The 16,006-nt window shown below is 32.5% G+C and overlaps 1 protein-coding gene across 5 annotated transcripts in view; it reads left to right on the forward strand.

Annotated features, from left to right (window-relative positions):
* Positions 1 to 16,006, forward strand: part of SI (sucrase-isomaltase) — a 158,943-nt gene that overhangs the window by 46,923 nt on the left and 96,014 nt on the right. For 2 of the 5 annotated variants that reach the window (XM_045503070.1, XM_045503068.1), the window contains 2 exons: positions 10,924 to 11,041; positions 12,315 to 12,451. In XM_045503070.1, coding sequence (XP_045359026.1) covers positions 10,924 to 11,041; positions 12,315 to 12,451 — 255 coding nt within the window. Of the gene's footprint in view, positions 1 to 8,274; positions 8,382 to 10,923; positions 11,042 to 12,314; positions 12,452 to 13,504; positions 13,532 to 16,006 lie in introns of those variants that run through there. The other 3 variants (XM_045503067.1, XM_045503072.1, XM_045503071.1) reach the window with 3 other exon arrangements.

Raw genomic sequence — 16,006 nt, forward strand, 5'->3', positions numbered from 1 at the left:
AAACCCTACAAACATTATTCTTAATGCTGAAAGATTAAATATTTCCCTCTGATCAAGAACAATGCAAGGATGACTGCTCGCATTGCTCCATTTAACATTTTACTGGAAGTTCTAGTAAGTGCAACAAGTCAAGGAAAAGGAATAGTAGACAAATGGATTGAAATTAAAGAATATAAATGTCTCAATAAAAGATATACATGGTCATCTATGTAAAAATCACAATGATTCTACAAAATGGTATGGTAACTTACTATATAAGTTTAGCAAAATTATAGGATACAGGGTTGATTTACAAAATTCAACCATTTTTCTATATTTTAACACTGAATATTTCAATTTGAAATAAGAAAATATCATTTAAACTAGCACCACCAAACAAAACCCTTATGTATAAATATTAAAATATGGACAATATCTGCATACTGAAAAATTCTGATGAAAGAAATCAAGGCCTAAGTAAATGGGAATATATACCATGTTTATGGTTTGAAAGACTCAATACTAATAACATATAAAATTTCCTTAAAGTGACTTACAGATTCAATGCAATCCCGAGTAAAATCCCAGCAGGAATTTTAGGTGGAAGTCAAGAAACTTATTCTAAAACATACATGAGAAAAAGAGAACTAAAATTGACAAAGCAATTCTGAAAAAGAACAAAACTAGAAGACTCATCCTTCTGTATTTCATGAATAATTATGAAGCAATAGACAGTATGGTCTTTAAGAAAAGCTAGACATATAGATCACTGGAACAGAGTAGAAAGTCCAAAATGGACCCACACATGTATGAACAAAATTTCAACAAAGGTGAAAAGATATTTAATGGATAAAGGATAGTTTGTTTTTTAACAGTATTGCTGGGACAATTAGTTATTTATGTGCAAAAAAATTAAACTTTGCCGGAACTCCCACAGCATAAAAATTAAATCCACAAAGACTATAGTACTAAAATTATGAAACTTAAAACCAGAAAATTTCTAGAAAATAGGAGAAAATATCTATGAGCTTGGATAGGCACGAATTTCCTACATATGACACCAAAAGAATGAACCAATTAATTTTTTTAATTTATTTTATTTCAAGAGAGAGTGAGAGAAAGAGAGAGTACAAGCAGAGGAGGGGCAGAGAGAGAAGAGAGAAACCCAAGAAGTTTCCATGCTGTCAGCGCAGACCCTGACAAGGGATTCAATCTCATGAACAGTGAGATCATGACCTGAACCAAAATCAAGAGTCAGATGCTTAACCATCTGAGCCATTCAGGCACCTCTGAACTAAAAACAAATAAACAAACAAATAAATAAATATTGATCTTTAAAAAATTGAAAACAACTGTTCTTCAAAAGACATTGTTAAGAGAATGAGTAACCAAGCCATAGAACATGGAAAAATATTTGCAAATTATGTACATAATAAAATAATATATTTTAAACATGGAGTTCTGTGCAATTTTTACTGATTGTTCATTCTTAACAATGTGGAAATTCCCTCAGAAAGACTTAGATAACAGGTTTCTAAGCTGGCTTCACTGTTCTTAGCTTATTTGCCAAAGAAATATGGCCTTAAATCTCTAGTGAATATTTAGAAGTAGGTAAATCTCATAAGTGCTAAAGGAATGAGATTAATTTTAGACCAGCCTCTAGTCACTTTATTTTTATTTTTATTTTTCTCTACTATTATTTATAAAACTTCTTTTTCAGGAATGTATACATTAAATAGCCACTCCAGAGAAATCATGATCTGTTTAAATTCATTAGTCTTTTTTTATTGGCTATTTCCAATATGTGAATGAGTTTTCTATATTTTAAAACTAGTTTTTTCCAGGGCACTTGAGTGGCTTAGTTGGTTAAGCATCAGACTCTCTTAATTTCAGCTGAGGTCATGATCTCAGGATTTGAAGGTTCTAGTCCCACGCTGGCTCTGTACTGATGGCATAGACCCTGCTTGGGAATTTCTCTCTCTCCCTCTCTCTCTGTCCCTTCCCCACTCTCTTTCTCTCAAAATAAATAAATAAACTTTAAAAAACGTAGTTTTTTCCCACAATAAATCTCCTAGAATCAACCACAATAAATCTCCTAGAATCAAAATATGGAAATAGAGTAAATAAAATTACAGCATTAACAAGCTGAAAATTGTTTTTCAAGGGCTGTTTTCAGGAACTAGATAGTATTTTCATTGACGTTTGCAATATAATTTCAATGATATTTACAATATTTAGAATGATAATTATAAAGATTATTCTTAAATTAATTTTAATTAGTTCCATTTTATGTAATTTCATAGCACTGATAGTATTACAGGCAAAATATATTTTTACATATAATATGATTGAAATTTAATAGGTAACAGTCTATTCTGTCCGTTTGTTTCAGTGATGATTAAATGATAGGTTTTAAAAGTTAACTTATTAGGAGTTCTCTGAAAACTTATATTTGAAATGAAGCAGCCACTTCCATATGTAAGTCCACAATTCACACTTCAAGAATGCAGATTTGAAAAAAAACATAAATTTTTCCTATAAAATAGCAAAGCATGAGTGAGACTCCTTTTCATTTTCCTTTCCATTTTACAATCATTTATAGTGATACTATTAGGGTTTTTAAGATTTTTATTATTATCTTAATAGTCCCAGAGGTTTATGCCATATATGTGTACCTGTAGTTTTCTGGTTTATGAAAATACTTGACAAGCTACATAATGGAAGTCTAGAGAAGGTAATAAATAATACACATAATCCAACTACTAACCTCTTGATCCAGAGTAGACACATTTAACATTTCATCATTAAAATTTATTATCAATAAACAATGTCTGTTCTTACAATCTGTATTAGATGAGTATAAAATGCTTTAATTAAGAGAGTCAAATTATTCACTGGCTCAAGGAAAGTAGATTATTTGTCTCTAATTGTATAGCTCAGAGAAAGGTTAATGATCTAGAGTGAACAGATAGTTTTTGTTTGTTTGCTTCAAGTTTTTATTTAAATTCTAGTTAGTTAACAGTAGTGCAATATTAGTTTCAGTAGAATTTAGTGATTCATCACTTACATATAACACCAAGTGCCCTCCCTTAATACACATCACCTATGTAGACGATCCCCCCACTCATATTCCCTCCAGCAACCTTCAGTTTGTTCTCTGTAGTTAAGAGTCTGTTTTATGGTTTCTCTGTTTTTCCCCTATGTTCACCTGTTTTGTTTCTTAAATTCCACATGAGTGGAATCATATGGTGTTTGTCTTTCTCTGACTGACTTATTTCACTTGGCATAATATATTATTTTTTAATGCTTATTTATTTTTGAGAGAGAGAGAGTGTGAACAGGGAGGGGCGGGGGGGGGGTGGGGACAGAGGATCTGAAGTGAGCTCTGTGCTGACTGCAGCAAGCCTGATACAGGTCTTGAATTCACTAACAGTGACATCATGACCTGAGGTGACGTTAGATGCTCAACCAACTGAGCCACCCAGGCACCCCATATAGTATATTCTGGCTCCTTCCACATTGTTGCAAACGGCAAGATTCTGTTTTTTTTGTTTTTTTTTTTTTTTTTTTTTATGGATGAGTAAATTCCATTGTGTGGAATGTGTGCATGTGTATACATATGTATATATACGTATATATATGTATACATATGTGTGTATGTATATATACCATATCTTCTTTATCTATTCATCAGTCGGTGGGCATTAGGGCTCTTAGTATAATTTGCTATTATTGATAATGCTGCTATAAATATTAGGGTACATGTGTCCCCTCAAACAAGTGTTTCTGTATCCTTTGGGTAAATACCTAGTAGTGCAGTTGCTGGATCATAGGATAGTTCTATTTTTAACTTTTTGAGGAACCTCTGTACTGTTTTCCAGAGTGCCTGGACCAGTTTGCATTTCCTCCAACAGTATAAGAGAGTTCCCTTTCTCCACATCTTCGCCAACATCTGTTGTCTCCTGAGTTGTTAATTTTAACCATTCTGACAAGTGTGAGGTTATCTTTTTGTGGTTTTGATTTGTATTTCCTTGGTGATAAGTAATGTTGGGCATCTTTTCATGTGTCTGTTAGCCATCTGGATGTCTTCTTTGGAAAAAATGTCTATTCATGTCTTCTGCCCATTTCTTAACTGGATTATTTGTTTTCTGGGTGTTGAGTTTGAGAAGTTTTTCATAGATTATGAATACTAACCCTTTATCAAATATCAAATTTCAAACCCATTTGCAAATATCTTCTTCCCTTCCATCAGTTGCCTTTTAGTTTTATTGATTGTATCCTTTGCTGTGCAGAAGCTTTTTATCTCGATGAAGTCCCAATAGTTCATTTTTGCTTTTGTTTCCCTTGTTTCTGGAGACGTGTCAGTAAGAAGTTGCTAAGGCCAACGTCAAAGAGGTTACTGCCTATGTTCTCCTCTGGGATTTTGTTGGTTTTCTGTCTCACATTTAAGTCTTTCATCCATTTTGAATTTACTTTTGTGTATGGTGTAAGAAAGTGATCCAGTTTCATTCTTCTGCATGTTACTGTCTAGTTTTCCCAACACCATTTGTTGAAGAGACTTCCCATTGGTTATTCTTTCCTGCTTTGTCAGAGATTAATTGACCACGTAATTGTGGGTTCATTTCTGGATTTTCTCTTCTGTTCTGTTGATCTATTTGTCTATTTTTGTGCCAGTATCATATTGTTGTGAGTACTATGGCTTTGTGTTATGACTTGAAGTCTGGAATTGTAATGCCTCCAGCCTTGCCTTTCTTTTTCAAGATTGCTTTGGTTATTTGAAGTATTTCGTGGTTCCATACAAATTTTAGGATTTCTTGTTCTACCTCTGAAAAATGCTGATGGTGTTTTGACAGGGACGAATTAGATGTGAAGAGTAATTTGGGTAGTGTAGACATTTTAACAATATTTGTTCTTCTGGGAGCCTGGGTGGCTCAGTTGGTTAAGTGTCTGACTCTTGATTTTGGCTCAGGTCATTATCTTATGGTTCATGAGACTGAGCCCTGTGTTGGTCACTGTGATGAGTGTAGAGCCTGTTAGATTTCTCTCTCCCTGTCTCTCTGCCCCACCCCCACTTGTATGCATGCATGCATGTGCTTTCTCAGTTCCTCAAAATAAAGAAACCTAAACAATACATATATATATATATATATATATATATATATACACACACACACACATATATATATGTGTGTGTGTATATATATATATATATATATATATATATATATATATACACATATGTGTATTTTTTCTTTCAATCCATGAGCTTGGAATGTCTTTCCATATCTTTGGGTCATCTTTAATTTCTTTCATCAGTGTTTTATTGTTTTCAGAGTATAGGTCTTTCAGCTTTTTGGTTAGTTTTATTCCTAGGTATCTAATTGTTTTTGGTGCAATTGTAAATGGGATTATAAATTATATTAGTTTTAACCCAAAGTGTATGTTTGATATGCATGATTTAACCACCATATGTTGGAAATTCTGAAATGCACATTAGAAAGTCTAAACAGAACAGAGTCCATAAAGAGAGTAGTTGAACACTAATCTGTTCTGTTTAGTAAAAGTGTCAATCACCAAGTATGGTTCCATTTCACTGTTGGTGTTTACAACTTTTTTTGCCTATTGCACCCCTAACTCAATTTTTGTTAATTTACTTAATGCAGTTTTAAAATTTTATACAGTTTATATATTAATAAATAAAAAAAATTAAACTCACAATTACTTTTAGATAAAATTATGTTTTAAGTTAAAACACATTTTTCATTTTTGTATATAATTTTGTTATGTCTATAATTGAATACCTTTATATTATAGTTTTGTTTGAATTTACCTCCTAGCAATTCATGAACACATTACTCCCTTGGTGGTGAAGTTAATGAATGGAACCAGAGCTAGGGTGGGAGGAAGTATGGAACAATGGAAACAAAAGACACTGCTCAAGCAAAAGCACCTGAGTGGATCAGTTGGCTAAGCAGCCACAACTCTCCTGGTTCCAGATTCAGAGTCTCTGTGTAGCCCTGTGCTGGCAACATTGAGCCTGCTTAGGACTCTGTCTCCCTCTTTCTTTGCCCCTCCCCCACTCACGCATGTGCTCTTGCATGGGCGCTCTCTCTCTCTCAAAAATAAATAAATAAACATTTAAAGAAACTGTTCAAGGCAAAGGCAAGCTCACAGCACCAGACATGGAAACCTGGATATGAAAGAGAAGGCATGAAAATTTCAAATCACATAAACTTTTTAAATCGAGAGAACAAACAGTATTACTTAAAATATATCTACACATAAAATCTACAAAATATTAATTAAAACTTGACAGAATTAGTTTCAGTTCAAAGATGTGAGTCACTGGAGTGTTTGATATTACTCTTAGAAGAGAAAAAAAACAAAGGGTAGACAAATTGCTAATTAATTACTTTATTTTGAGCCAGTCAGAAAATTTAAATTGCAGAGAAAACAACTAACCTGAATTTTAGGATTGATCCATATAGTTGCATGAATCAGTATTCATAACTTCTATTCCTGAGTAGTATGCCAGGTATTGATGGGCACCTTAGTTGTGTCCAGGTTGGGGAAATTATAAAGCTTCTATAAACATTGATGTAGAAAATGTATAATCAATTTGTCTATATTTATTTCCTGAGATTTTTATTGATATTATATTGAATATGTAGATCTAGTTATGAAGAATAAACAGTTTAATAATTTTCAGTTTTCTAATCCATGAATACAGTTTATCTCTCCATTTATTTAGATCTTAAACTTCTTTTATCAACATTTTGTTGTTTTCAGAATAGTCTGCATATATTTGTTAGATTTATACTTAAATATTAATTTTTCATGCTATCATAAATTATCTATCTATCCATTTATATCTATAAAGATATATGTTAGATATATATCTCTCTATATATATTTCTCTTTATATATATTTTTTTAGATAAAAAATCTAAAAATCTAAAAAAATAAAAAATATATTTATATGTAATATATTAAGTTTCAGTTTCCAATTACTGTTACGTAGGAACATGATTGACTTTTGTACCTTGACTTTATATTCTGTGACCTTGCTACACTCACATCCTGACTCTAATTCAGTATTTTGAATGACTTTTCCACATGCATAATTGTGTGCTATGTGAGTAGAGAGTAAATCACTCATAATTTCTATTACATTGGACTTCTGCCCACTTAGACAATCTAGAATGATTCTAATGTTATTTCCATATCACTGCTCTTTATATATTGGAAGTTCTCCTTTAAATTCCTCCTGAGTCTTGACAGTAATCCATGTATTCACTTCTTTTACTCCTATTCAGATTGTCTCAAAAAACCAGTAACTGTACTTTGTGTGACCACATTATTTTAATATATATTCCTTTGAAAAGATAGTGCCAAGATCATGTGCAGAACTCAGACACTAAGCACTTCAAATTGTAATCTCTGATAACAGAGCTGCAATAATGTTAATAGATTATGTTAGTGCATATAAATCTCACAATGACTCTTTGGGTAGATATTTTTATTTCCTCATTGTAAAGAGGTTTAGGCTTAAAAACATTAACAGATTTGCCCACAGTTTCTTAGGAATATGTAGTACAGCTGGCGTTTGGAACCAGGTCTCTTATATTAAATCCTTTGCTCCTAAACACTATACTAACTTAAACAAGTAATGTAATTGATACTATAATTTTACTGCATGAAATGCTGTTTACAATATAATTTTTGATAATTAAATTGTGCTATAAATAAAAATATAGATAAAATTTTGATTTTATTTCTGAATTACTTATTTATATATCTCTACTTTTACATTTTAGTCTTACGGATTGGCTCAGTCTTTCAACTTTAAAGTTAATAATGAGACACAGGAAACAACTTTTATTTAATCATTGCTTTTTATATTATCTTCTATTTTATATCTATTTTATTTATCTTCCATTAATATTATCTTCTAATTGTTAGTTCCTGCAAATGTTTTCCAGATCTACCTTACCAATATGTTTCTACGTTTTAATAATAGTTTAAATTTCACACAATTAGATAAGACAGTTATTCAAACAATATCTAAATAGTGAAAGAAATAAAATTATGAAAAAAAACAATATAAATAAACACTTTTATGTTCTTGGGCTAGTTCATAGCTTCAGGAATCAAAGAATATCTGAGGGCACAATTATTAATTAACTTAGATTCCTATACAGAATTATTTATGCAACTATTTTCAGGGTTAAGGTTTTTTTTCGACGCATGTTGAAGTTTATTAAATGCTGACAGGCTGGTGAAGGTGCAATAAAACTTTATGAGTAGCTCAATATATATCTGAGCAGTTTCCTTGATCATAACTTTTGCAGCCTTACCCAGCTCTGGTACGGCATAGTGAACAGAACAGGCTATGAAATAAGGTACGTTTATGGATCATATTTCTTCATTACTTTCATGTTTCTAAGTAATTATGTATTCCTTTAATTCATGTTAGCAATATTCCTGTCTATTTGTACTTCTTTAAAAGAGAAAAGACAGCTTATTTTCATTTGCCATTTTAAATATATAGTCTTTGTACTAAAACAGGAGAAAACATTTTTAAATTTTTTTAAGATATGAGAATATTTTCTTTCCCCAGCTCTTCATTATAAGTGAATCAAAGCAAGTTTTGTTTAACTACTTCATATAGAAAAGTAAGAATCAAAACATATCTTAAAATATGTAGAAATACTCTAAGTATGACTAAATGTATTTTATTTAAGAAAATATGTATAGGGGAGTAGAATGCTACAGTTAAAAAACATTTAATCTTTTCTAGCAAATCTTTTTTACAAAGTCATTAAACTACCATCTAGTAAAGTATTACTCATTTTTAAAATAAATTTACACAGAAAGGACATCAATATATAATTTCCTGAAAAGTGTTTTGCTTAAAATTGCTGTGATCCAAAATGTGATCAATGTAATTACCACCTACAGCACATGAACAATTTTAGTACTGATTGTTTATGAGTACTCACATGAGTAATTTAATTTTAATACATTATTTTGTTCTTATTCTTCTAGATAAAAGAGGGTTTGCTTCATAACAATATGCATTTTTGTTTTTAGACTTTTCTTAACAAAAGAAAAGCACAATCCTTATTGGCTTCTTGATACCAAAGTAAGATATTACTTTGAGTGAGACAAACTTATCTGAAGTTAAACATTAAATGCAACTGTGTCCTTTCTCACATAACATTGAGCAGTTGGGTTTCATTTTCTCAACAACCTCCTATATCCTCTGTCACCTTGATTAAGTCTAGTTTACATTTGGGTTCTTTGAAGATTACAGATACAATAAACAGCTTACATATGTGTAATAGGAAATCATATGTTAAAATTGAATGCTAATCTTTAAACATTCATTCATAAGGTGCAGTTTAAAAAATGAATTGTGCTTACTTGATGTCAGGCTCTGAACTACTTTCATGATTATTGCTAGTAAGAATAGAGCAATACAATTAAGGAAATTGACATATGTATAAAGAAGGGCAGTAGATATGCTATGTAATATGGTAAAATGGAAAAAAGGATGGATTAACTCTGACTCTAAGAGTAGGAAAGAACTCACAAAGGACATGGTATTTGAACTGGCATAAATTGGAAGTGATCTAGAAAAGCAGATATGGAAGGATTGAAGAAAGACTAAACAACATGTACTAAGAAGATATGTTATACAAAAAAGATGTTGCAGTGTTGGAGTTAAGATGAAGGTATAATTCTGAAAATATTTTGGAGGTAGAACCAAGAGGCCTTTTGAATGAATGACTGAAAGAAGTTTTTAGGTTGGGGCAACTGGATATGAACTGATCTAGATAATTACAGAAGAGGCTATGGTGAGAGGCCAAAAGTTTTATTTTAAAATCAGCAATTTATAATCACTATATTGCACAACTGAAACTAATATTATACTGTATGTTAAGTAACTAAAACTTAAATAAAATCTAAGAAAAATAATATCTGCAATTTATTAAAGCATTTACCATGAAAATTCTAAATTCCCACCTGGGTATATGCCATTGAATAAGATTTATATAAAAAATCATAGAATACAGAAAAGTCAGGGAAACTTGAAGGCTAAGAGAGATGAGAGATGTATGGTCAAAACTAAACTAAACAAATAAAATTTAAGATAATCGCTGGAAAAAAAGCTCTTCCCAATCTACATTTAAGTATCCTCTGTATACTAACTGAAATGTATTATGTTATCAGAAAATAAGCACCTGTGTTTGATACAAGAGTTTAGTATATTTTATTTTCATTTTGAGGGAGGAACTTGGAGATCATGCAGTTCAAACCTTTTTTTAAATGACATCTCCCAAATATATACTGTATACATATATAATTTTTCACAATATTTTATATTTATATTCATATGTATATTCTTTCCAAATATATTTATATTCTTTTCCACAGTATTGTTATAAGAAAGCAGTATTGAAATTGAGATCCAATTGTATTAACTATGGTTAAAAATCATTTTGACTTTGAGAGACAATAACTTATTTTCTCTAAGCTTGAAGTTGCTAAGAAGCAAAATGTGGATAACATCATCTCCTTCCTAAAATTGTGAGAAGTAGGGAACACAGTGCAAGTGGTAGGTTTCTTTCGCTTGAGAAAGGCCCTAAAATGAGAGAGCAAGGCACATCTGCTGAAAGATCTTTGCTTCGCTTTTCCACCATTTATGTTTCATCTTAGTTACCACAATAATGTGTATCACAAATTCACTCAGTTTATTAAAAATTGCAAGTGTTGTTTACATTTTGCCAATATTTATTTAGATTATAAACAGAGCCGTCTGCAGCTCTGCTTGTGTTGTAGCTAAAAAAAGAGGAATGTATATACTTTAATGATAATGATGGTGGTGTGCTGTAAGTACATATTTTACATTTTAAACATATATTTCTTTTCTTTCTTTAGATGGCAAGGAAGAAATTTTCTGGATTAGAAATCTCTCTGATTGTCCTTTTTGCTATAGTTACTATAATAGCTATTGCCCTAATTGCTGTTTTAGCAACTAGGACACCTGCTGTTGAAGGTAAGTAATGTTAAAAAATACTTACACATTATAGTGAAGTTAAAGAAACTTTACTCCATATTAGTTATGGGTTTTTAAAAGTTATCTACATGAAATGAAATGTTAAGAAAGATCTCTGGGAAGTTACATAATTACTCCAGTTTTTTCTATCTATTACAGTTATTTTAGTTAAGAGCTGTTGTAATTAAGGAATCTATCTGCTTTGACATTAATAACCTTCCCCACGTTGTGTTGCTTGAGAAATAGTGAAGAGGCAAAGGGATCAAGGTGTTAATGGAAGGAGGAGGAATAATCATCTACTGTTTTTAGTGAGGTTCTTCTAATTAATGGAAATACCTAGGTTTTTGCTCTGGCCTTCAGATACTTGGAAAAGTGAGGGTGGGGGGGTGGAAAATCTATGGGACTTCCCTCTTTATTTTAGGCTCAGTTTTGTTTTTTGTTTTTTGTTTTTGTTTTTTTAAAGGAGAGAGGATGTATAACAAAAAAAAGGATAGAGGGGAGGTGAAACAAAGCTTGAAAAGTTTATCTATTTTTTTTCTGAATATTTCTATCCTCATTTAGAGTAAATGCATACTACTCCTATCCACCTCACCTGCTTTCCCTTTTTCATCATTCTCTCTAGACCAAATCAGGACTGGAAAGGATAATGTTACAAAGTATCTTCTATTCTAACCATAGTTAATTTTCTACTGCTCTTAGTTATTTGTTTTACTTTCTTCTAGTATACTGCAAACTCACTACTTTGTGAAGTAACCAATTTTGTTACCCATATCTGATTACTGGAAAGGTCTTATATAGAATTGGGATTTACTTTTCTTTGCTGTGCCCTGCTTTCTCTTCTGTCCACTCCAACGTGTTTTCTCCCTCTTACCTTTCTCTCTTCTGCAGTAATTCTTGTCTCTTTCTCTATTTCCTTCTCCCATCCATATTTCTCCATCTTCTTTCTTCATCTATAAAACACATTTTTTTGTAAATATGGTGGAATGTACATTTTGTTTCCTTTTGAATCTACCTCAAGACCTTCTGTGAAAATATTTTGGTTTTCTACAAAAACACTCAGTAGGGCTCTGCACAATTTTTAAATACCATTTGGATATCTTCCTTTGGTAACCAGGACTTGAAAGTGTCAGTTTTTTATTAATGTAAAATTTATTTTTATTTTTATTATATATAAATTTAGTTGTTCTTACAATGTAAGGTATCTATTACTCCCACAATATGAAAATATTAATTTAACACAGTGTTTTATTTTATTGACCTCTCTATTTCCTAGCGATTAGTCATTCTACTTCAAGCCCACCTACCACTCGTACAACCACTGTGTTTCCCGGTTCAGGAAAGTGTCCAAGTGAGCTAAATGATCCTATCAATGAGAGAATAAATTGCATTCCAGATCAATTACCAACAAAGGTCTGCAACAAAAGACTTTAATGCTTTTTATAAATAGATATATATTATAGTAAGTATATTAAGATAATTGCTCAATATCGTATCAATACCATATTTTTAAAGATCTAGCCATCAATTGGGCTACATTTATCTTTTTCTTGTAGCTGTGTATAAAGAGATGAGAAATAACAGAAATTACTGAGCTTGCTTTCCTGTACTTCTATTCAATTTAAATTCACAACTTAATATTTTTCGTGCTTAATAACCTATTGTTAATTTTAAAAACCTTTATGAAATCTATTCTTGCAAATCTACTTCTTAAAAAAATTGTAACCTTTGAGAGTATAAGAGACAGAGAGAGAGCGAGAGAGAGAGAGAGAGAGAGAATATGAGAGAAAATGAATGCTCCATAAAAGTATTTGTAATGATGGCATTAAGAATTGTCTGTGGAGGGGCGCCTGGGTGGCGCAGTCGGTTAAGCTTCCGACTTCAGCCAGGTCACGATCTCGTGGTCCGTGAGTTCGAGCCCCGCGTCAGGCTCTGGGCTGATGGCTCAGAGCCTGGAGCCTGTTTCCGATTCTGTGTCTCCCTCTCTCTCTGCCCCTCCCCTGTTCATGCTCTGTCTCTCTCTGTCCCAAAAATAAATAAACGTTGAAAAAAAAAAATTAAAAAAAAAAAAAAAAAAAAGAATTGTCTGTGGAAATGGTGCCTGGGTGGCTCAGTCCATTAAGCATCTGACTGCTGCTCGGATCATGATCTCACAGTTTGTGAGTTCGAGCCAGGCATCGGGCTCTGTACTGACAGCTTGGAGCCTGGATCCTGCTTCTGATTCTGTGTTTTCCTCTCTCTGCCCTTCCCCCATTTGCGCTCTCTCTCTCTCTCTCTCTTTTGCTAGCTCTCAAAAATAAATAAACATTAAAAACAATTAAAAACAAGAATTGTCTGTGGAAAATAAAGTAATATGATATTTTGGAAAATTATTATTTTTTAATTATTTGGTAGTTTGGGAGAAGCCCAAATGGAGAAAATTAAGGGTAACTTAATGGATTCATGTAACCCTGAGTTGACTCTTCCTAGTCTTCATAACCTATGAGAATAAAGGTCAGTGAAGGTGTGTGTTTGTGTGTGAATGTGTGTGTGTTCACAATTTGCAATATCTATGTAATCTATAATACCCACATAATGTAAATATATATTAATTATATATTATTATATATGTTAATGTAATATGCATATCTATAGTATATTATGTATCTATTATATGCATGTAATATGCAGATCTATAATATATGTTATCTGTAATAGACATATCTGAATCTCACCTCTCTCACTCTTTTCATCACAAGCAGATTAAGTAAATGAACTATAAGTTTTTCTATTAGCCTTAACCTAAGCTACCTCATAGTTACCACATAATTTTTTAATATTTGCTATGAAAAGTAGCAAATGGATGAGATTTTTCTTAGGACAGTATTAGGAACAGTTAGTCTTTATAGTTTACCTAATGATAATAGAGCTGGATAAATAGTGTTTACTGTGACACACTAAGATAATTGGCCAGATATTCTCTTTAGGTATATTCTTCTTAGGGAACAATTGAAGCTTAACATAGAATTCTATTAGGGACAATATGGGCTGCTAAGATCTTAAAGGGAAATGACATTAATTATTTTATTTATTTAGTTTGAAGGCTGTATTTACTTATAATTTATTATTTAATTATTATATGTTAAGTTTTTAGTTAAATTCTAGTTACTTAACACACAGTGTAATATTGGTTTCCGGAGTAGATTTTGCTGATTCATCACTTACATATAACATCCAGTGCTCCAGGGAAACAACATTTAAAAGCTAATTGTTTAAGGTTTTGATGGCTACTATTAGTTTTTACTGTCAGCCTGTAAGGTTGCTAGAGTGTTTTCAATGTGAAACAAATTAAACTTATGAATTTAACAAATTTCAGCTAACAAGTATTTGTCATTTAAGAAAAGAAGGTGAACTTATTTTAACAGCAGCTATAATTCTACCCAGAATGTATTAATCAGCCTGGGCTTCTATAATAAAATGACAGGCTGAGTGGCTTAAATAATAGACATTTACTTTCCCACTGTTCTGGAGACTAGAAGTCATGATGCTACCAGAGTTGGTTTCTAGCGAGACATCTCATCCTGCTTTGTAGACAGCTGGATTCTTGTATCTTCATTTGGTCTTTCCTTTGTGCATGCACAGAAGAAGAGAGAGAGTATATATGTGACCATGCTCTGGCATCTCTTCCTCCTTTTATGAGAGCACCAATCCTTTCAGATTAGCATCCCAGCTTTATGTCTTCATTTAACCTTAATTACCTCCTTGAAGGCCCTATCTCCAAATACAGTCATATAAGGGGTCAGGGATTAAGGCTTCCTACCTAAGAATTGTTGGGGGACACAGTTCAGTCCATAAAACAATCAATTTGCTGTAACTATAATAATAACAATGTTATTACATGTAATTCTATATACTAACACACATATAATAAAAATAAGAAAAAAACAAATTTATTGTATTTTTATCCACCAAAGTTTATGACTATTGATGGGTATTTAATGTGTTTTAATTTTTTGCTTTTTCAAATTAAGAAAAAAGAAAATTGAAGTTCACTCCTATGTGGAATTTGAGAAACAAAACAAATGAGCAAAGGGGGGAAAAAAGAGAGGGAGAGAGGCAAACCAAGAAACAGATTCTTAACTATAGAGAACAAACTGATGGTTACAAGAGGGGAGGTGTGTGTGTGTGGGGGGGGGGGATTAAATAGGTGATGGGGATTAAGGAGGGTACTTGTGATAAGCCCCAGGTATTTTATGGAAGTGTGGACTATGTTGTACACCTGAAATTAATACTCTGCGGTATGTTAACTAACTGGAGTTTATTTATTTTTCTTCAAGTTTATTTGTTTTGAGAGAGAGAGAGAAAGAATGAGCAGGGATGGAACAGAAAAGGGGAAAGAGAGAATCCCAAACAGGCTCCACACTGTCAGTGCAAAGCCAGTCATGTGGCTTAGTCCTATGAAACAGGAGATCATGACCTGAGCTGAAATCGAGAGTTGGACACTCAACTGACTGAGACACCCAGGCACCCCTGTCTCATAGAGTTCTTGAAGGGACTAAACATGTAATGCACTGAAAGCACTCAAATATTAGACATTATTATGAGCACCTGTTCCTTCCCAGCGGCTGTCCTAAGCAGCTAGCTCACTTAAACAGGAACAAGTCTTCATGGGATCATTCACTATTATGTTCTTGCCTCATCTGTTCCTCCTGAGCAAAAAGAATGATACTACAAATATCCAGTTACTTTCATGTCATTAACAATTCTGGAAGGGGTTCTTTAAAAAAAATTAATGTTTATTTATTTTTGAGAGAGACAGAGACAGAGTGCAAGCAGGGGAGGGCAGGGGGGGTGCACAGAATCTGAAGCAGGCTCCAGGCTCTGAGCTGTCAGCACAGAGGCCTGCTTGAGGCTCAAACTCATGAACCATGAGATCGTGACCTGAGCCGAAGTCGGACGCTTAAGTGACTGAGCCACCCAGGCGCCTGG

The sequence above is a fragment of the Leopardus geoffroyi genome, chromosome C2 (assembly GCF_018350155.1).
Source record: "Leopardus geoffroyi isolate Oge1 chromosome C2, O.geoffroyi_Oge1_pat1.0, whole genome shotgun sequence".
NCBI classification, from domain to species: Eukaryota; Metazoa; Chordata; class Mammalia; order Carnivora; family Felidae; genus Leopardus; species Leopardus geoffroyi.